This window comes from Galeopterus variegatus, unplaced genomic scaffold (assembly GCF_000696425.1).
Source record: "Galeopterus variegatus unplaced genomic scaffold, G_variegatus-3.0.2 Scaffold3385, whole genome shotgun sequence".
In the NCBI taxonomy this organism is placed as follows: Eukaryota; Metazoa; Chordata; class Mammalia; order Dermoptera; family Cynocephalidae; genus Galeopterus; species Galeopterus variegatus.
The window spans coordinates 79,984-86,452 of record NW_007729496.1 but is presented as its reverse complement, the minus strand read 5'-3'; the positions used below and the strand labels follow the sequence as shown (position 1 = coordinate 86,452).

General features: G+C 37.7%; 1 protein-coding gene across 1 annotated transcript in view; it reads right to left on the bottom strand.

Annotated features, from left to right (window-relative positions):
• GRM5 (glutamate receptor, metabotropic 5) overlaps positions 1–6,469 on the bottom strand; it is a gene marked incomplete at its 5' end in the record, with an annotated part of 143,606 nt that overhangs the window by 77,021 nt on the left and 60,116 nt on the right. Inside the window, one exon of the mRNA XM_008584858.1 lies at positions 4,813–4,939. Coding sequence (XP_008583080.1) covers positions 4,813–4,939 — 127 coding nt within the window. The remainder of the gene's footprint in view (positions 1–4,812; positions 4,940–6,469) is intronic.

Genomic DNA, 6,469 nt, shown 5'->3' with positions numbered 1-6,469 from the left:
CTGATTTTTATTGTGAAACTTTCTTGTCTTGTCAATAAAAAGAAAGGCTGATTTTGAATCGCTGCTGCCCCCCTGATGGGTGGCAATCTGCAGGCCTCATTCATGGTACTTTGAGTGAATTCTCTTTCTCTTTTTTCCGGCTTGGTTACACAGAGGAAAGTGCAACAGTTACATAGAGAAGCTGACAATGAGCAGAGTAAGGAAGGGTGAGTGGGAGTTATCCAAGTAAAAAAGGAGGAGTATGCACTCCCCCTAGGCAGAGAAGACGATATATATACAGACAGGGAGGAATAAAATGGCATTGTGTGTAATTGAGAATTGTAAGCAGTTCTTGATACCAGCATGTAAAATGAGAGGTGGAACATGGTGGTGACTGAAACTAGAAAGATCATACAAGGGTGGAGGATAGAGAATTTTGTATGCCATGTTAAAAAAAACTTGGAGTATATCCTACAGAGATGTGAAATGATCGGTAAGTGTTGAATGATGGGCTTCAGGATACACCACCCCCAAATATGGCACCTGGGCATTTGAGAAAACAGCAGAAGCAGGAAGGTCACTCTCCCTTTTCCCCCACTCTTCTCCCCTAAAGCAGGTCATAAAACCCTCATTTGACATGTGCCCTCCCTATACTCAGAGGAAAGGAGCATCCTTATCTCTAAAGATGCGAAGTCACCAAGAGGAATCTGAACAAACAGACCTTATTGAGTTTCCCCCAGAATGAGCAATCATTTTCACTACATGAGCAATAAAATAAAAGGGACAGTTAGGTATTTTGGATATGTTATTCAGTAGCAAGATGAAAACTGGACTTAGAGGCACGTGAAATAAATCTGAGGACAGGGAAATAAATTGGGAAGTTACTGCAATAGTCAGATGTGAAAGGATGAGAGCCTAGTTAAGCAAAGAGTTATGCAAATAGGGAGGAGGGGAAAGAGTTAAAAATATTCAGCAGTTCAAACAATGAGGCTTGATAAGTGACAGGAGATGGGTGGCCAGGGATAGAGAAGAGTCTAACATGGCTAACTTTTTTTTTGGCTTGGGCAACTAGGAGAATGATGGTATCATTGATTGAACAGGGAGATAAGCAAGTTTATGATTGGTAAAGGGGCACAGTGGTGAAATGAGGAGGTTTGGACATCCTGGATTGAAATACTTGTGGACTAATTGGGTGGAGACACTCAGCAAGTAGTTAGACTCTGAGTCTGAAACTCAGGAACGGAATGTAGGCTGAGCTGGCCTGCTGGGCGTAACAGCATGCAGGTAATAGTAAAGCCACGAAAGTAGATGACATCCCTTGGAGAGACTGTGTAGAGGGAGAAGCACAATAAGCTAATGATGGAACCCGGGGAAACATTAATTTTTAACGATTTAGATGAAGTGGAAGAGGCAACACCAACAACAAAATAACCCAGGAGTGTTGCTGAGGTAGGTCAGAGAAACCCGTGTGATGACACGGCTGGCAGAGGAGGAAAGCATGCAGCACCAAGGCTATTCAACTGAGCAGATATGTTTGTAAAATAAGGACTGACAGTGACCATTAGGCTTGGCAATATGGTGTTTACTGGTGTATTTTTTTTGCCAGAGTATTTTCAATAACATGGTAACAGCGGAAGATAAATTGCTTTGGTGAATCAAGTGTGAGGAAGTATATGCACACACACACACAGACACACACACACATATTTGTTATTTACTCAAGAAAGTTGATTAGGAATGGGAAAGCTTGTTTTTACACCACAGAAAGGACATCTCTGAGATAAGAGACAGTAAATATGGACGTGCAAAGCTTTTATACTAGGCAAAAAACCCACCCACTAGCCATTCCTTGAATTTCTCTAGGTTATGATCTTAATGATTCTGAAGGAGCAACTTTCTCTTTCTAATATGATCTTCAATTTTTTTAAAGAGAGGTTCAATTCATGCCTCAAGACTAAGCTTTTCCAAATTCTCCAGGGTGAGTTATGCCTTTCCCCCATTTTTCCACAATACTTTGTTTATTCCTCACCTGTAGCACCTAGTATACCATGTCACTACCTGTTTGCATGCTTCCTCCGCCCCCCGCCCCAGATTATAAATTACCTGCAAAGTTAGACTATATCTTTGTATTTCTAGTCTCTATAATATTTTCTGGCACAAACTAAGTCCTCAATTTATTAAATTAATTAATTCCCACTTAAAAATCTCAAAGACATCTCAAAAGGACCTTATCTAAAACTATTAATCTTAATGAAAACATGTACTATTTCTCCCGTCTTCAAGGCAGAAAATTTAGTAGCCTTCCTTAACTCCTTCTGCATCCCATTCATCTATGTCTGTATTTCTTGTTAATTCCTCACTAAAGTATATCTCAGATCTTCCAATGTGCTGTTTATTTCAGGACACCAAGAACTTGGGTCTGCCATAGTGACAACCAGCCAACTTGTCCACCCCAAATTATTCTCCCTCACAGCAGCCAGAATGACATGTTTGAAATATACTTATAATCATGTTATTTTTTTTCTACTGAAATCCCTGTAATGGTTTCTTAGTAATAAAACACTCAAATCCTGAACATGTTCTCCTGAGCTGTATATGATCTAGCCCCCACTACATTTCTGATCTCTTCTGACACCCTTCTCCCATCTTCTTTCTTATATACAGACATTCATATGTGCTGTTTTCTCAGCCAGAAATGCATTCCTCACCATTATTTGTTAGGTATTTCTATTTATCATTTATGTCTCAGCTAATTTTCACTTCTTCAGTGAGATCTTTTAAGACCACAAATTCAAATTATGTCTCCTTATTTTCACTCCTGTTCTTTTACTGAAATGCATTCCTCACCATTATTTGTTAGGTATTTCTATTTATCATTTATGTCTCAGCTAATTTTCACTTCTTCAGTGAGATCTTTTAAGACCACAAATTCAAATTATGTCTCCTTATTTTCACTCCTGTTCTTTTACTTCATACTACTTAACTTGTCTGTGCATGTGAGAGAGAGTGTGTGTGTGTGTACAATGTCTCTCTCCTTACAGAATGTTAAGATGCATAAAGACTATGATATGCAACCAAAAGACATAGGAACCATGTCTGTTATTTCACTTCAATTTCTTCAGCACCTATTATTATAATGAAAATAGTAATAATAAAATACTTATCTGTTGAATGAATGAAAGAACAGAATGTGTTTATTTTCAGCAGCACATTCTTACATAACTTAGGATAAAAAGTTACAGCTATATATTCACTCACAAGGGGCTTAGCCATGCAAGAATAGTTGAATATGCGAGATAATTTTTCAATTTAATAATAATTCAGGTTGGAACTAGAAATAATGTAAAGAAATAGTATAAAGAAGAGTTCAGCAATACTGCTCCTCACCTCCGCCTCCCATCCTAAGAAAACCAATCATAACATATGTTTTCTTTCTGGCATTTTTACTGTGTGTGTGTGCATGCATACACTGTAATTCACTGATTAAACTAAATTTATGGAAGGCTTTGTGCTCAGCACTGAGTCAGCTCTGAGGATACCAGGATAAATAAGAGCACCAGAAAGCTCATTCTCTAATGTTGAGAATAAGACTCAAATGCTAACAAAAGTCACTTGGATGTTTTATTAAATCAGAATGTTTTTTTAAGAAAAGAAAAGTCTATTGTATACATACCAATCACTAAAAAAATGTCTTAATGTGAGCTGGTCTCAAAAGGCCCAGGATCACGGGATTTTTATGCCAGGCTTTCGAAATAAGATAATACAACTACCGTGGATAATCACTCGTCCTGTGCAGGATGGAGTCTAACGCTAATGACCTTATGTTCTTCTACCCTCCAGGAGTTTTGTGCTGAATCCATCTTAATTTTAAAACCACTAGATGACCTGACACACCACATGGTGTCCATCAGCCTGGAAGGTTCTTTTCTCTTCTTTCCTTGCAAACTCAGCCTCATGGGCCCCCTCCTCAGGCTCCCAGGTCCGTAAATCTATGTCCTCTTATTATATCGTAATCATGGTTTTTTTTGTTTTTTGTTTTTACTTTTTTGCCTTCCTCACTTAACACAGACATACTATCTTTATTTCTCTACCTTTATTTCAGTGGTAGGCAAATAAGTGCACGATGTGCATTTAATACATGTTTATTGAAGAAAAGTTATAAGGATGGAAGAAATCATATTCTGTTTTTATACTGTAAAAATTAGAAATGACTATGATATATAGGCTGGAGAACACAATGACATATTCCTTAACATGTTTTAGAACAACAACAACAACAAAAAACCCCAAAAACAAAGCAAAACAATAAAGCAAAAAATAAGCAAACACAAGTTTTGCCCTGTGCCAACATTACTTGAAAACTCTTGTTAGTTGGAGTCTCCTGGTTTCAATTAAGGAAAACCACTAAGAGAAGTAAAGAATTTTAGACCAATTTCTACCCAATTCTGTGCTACCTTTTTGCTGTTGGATATGTCATGACATGTTTTAATCTCTTTCTGGCTAATACTTCTTCTCCACCTCAAATGACACAGTTAACTGGGTCCCTGCTTAGGAATTTCTGGGAATGTACTGAAGATGGGCTGAGAGTGCTCAGTAGATAACCTAGGAATTGGAGTATAGGCAGATAGTCCCCTGATATCTAAAGATTTTCATGATTAGTTCAGGCTTTGGAAAGCCTCCTGTTTCTAAGGAACTTCTTCAGCCCATAAACAAGACCACCAAAGATGAGAAATATGGGTACTTTGGGATGTGACTCCCTTCCCCATGTCTGTTTTTTTTTTTTTCCAGTTGATCTTTGAGGAATGTACATGTGCTGACATTGTAGACATGTACCTGTAAGGTCATCAGTGGGCCAGGACCCCAGCTGGCATGCCTTGCAGGTGTATTCATCAAAGACATACTCATTCTCTTTACAAGGTGTACAGGTCCAACAACAGCTGACTTCTCCCTTCCGGATCACCTAGGGCAAATATTTAAAATTTTGAGTAATTATTTGGCATACATAAAAATTCAGCAATCCCTTATTCAAATTACTGCTTTGCAAAGCAGAAAGAACATTCATTTACAATATGTCAAATGTTAATATTCTTATTTTACAATTAAAGAAACCAAGGCTGAGTTTAAACAAGTCCAACATCATAAAGTTGGTTGGTGGCAGGGTCAAGAGTTAAATTAGGTGCAAGTGTTTGGATAATTAGCTTTGGATACCTGTATTTAATTAAGTTCCTCTGTTAGTGTGTATACATACACACACATTTGTATTTTTCACAGGATCTTAGCTTCTTCTTTTCTCAAATTAAGAACTTTTAAAAAACAAATTTTAATTTTTTTATTATTTATTTATTTTTTAAATGTTTTGTTTTGTTTTTATTGGTTATGAATATTCATGGGCTACAAAGCAAATTGTCACCACTCATGCCTAAGATGTGATGGCCAGAACCATACTGGCAGCATGCTCATTACCAGAAATTGTGATTATACCTCATGTCCCCCACCCAATTATCCGCTCAATTATCCCCGACCTCCCTCTCCATCCCTCTTTCCCCCTCCACTGTGTATCCCTAGGTATGTTCTTTCCCTCTGCCAGTCCAACAACACCATTGTGGTAAAGGACTTTTCCTCTCTGGATTTACTTTGGCTTCCCTCTGCTAGTTGAATAAATGTGAGCAGAAAACATTGCATATCTCCTAATGTTAAAAAATTTATCCATATTGATGAAAATCAATTAGGAATTAGTATTGGTATAAAGACAAAGGAAGAAGATAAAGGTTTTTCTCGAGGTAATTTCTTGGTCTTTTTCTTCTAAATGTCTAGTTCAATAATTCACCCCATTCATTTCCATTTTAGTAGCTTTGCTTTGCTTAACATGAAGGTAGATAAAGTCACTGAGACTATTATACACTTCTTCATCTATTTGATTTTTTAAGACAATGGAAAATAATTGAAATAATTTAACAGTTGATAGAGTCCCAGATGTTATTCTTTAGAAAATGGGTGTGCCTTTTTTCCCCCTGCCATTGGTCCATGAATAGCGTCTGTGGAACAGAGATAGCATTCATTAAGCATTCTTATAAATAATTAAAACTGTGATTAATAACCAGCGATAACCAGACACAGCAATGATTATACTTTGCATTCCTTGTCTTAGATGCTGACTCTATTAATGACCTTTGATTATAGCATTGTCTAGATACTTATAGCCAAATAAGATTGTAAGTTGGCACCTCTGTTTTACACAGTGTACTGTACTGTCCCTTGTGTTGACTTTCAAAACTGCAACAATACAGGTAGGAAACGATGACAAAAGAGCCTAAAATATTATTTCCCTAAATTGCTAATTAGATCTGCTTATTCTAGCAAAAATGTTCTTCAAAAAATATTGACTATTGGGGCGGCCCGGTGGCGCACTGGATAGTGCGCCGCTTGGGAAGCGCGGCGGCGCTCCCGCCCGAGGGTTCGGATCCTACATACAGACCGGTTCCCGCTCACT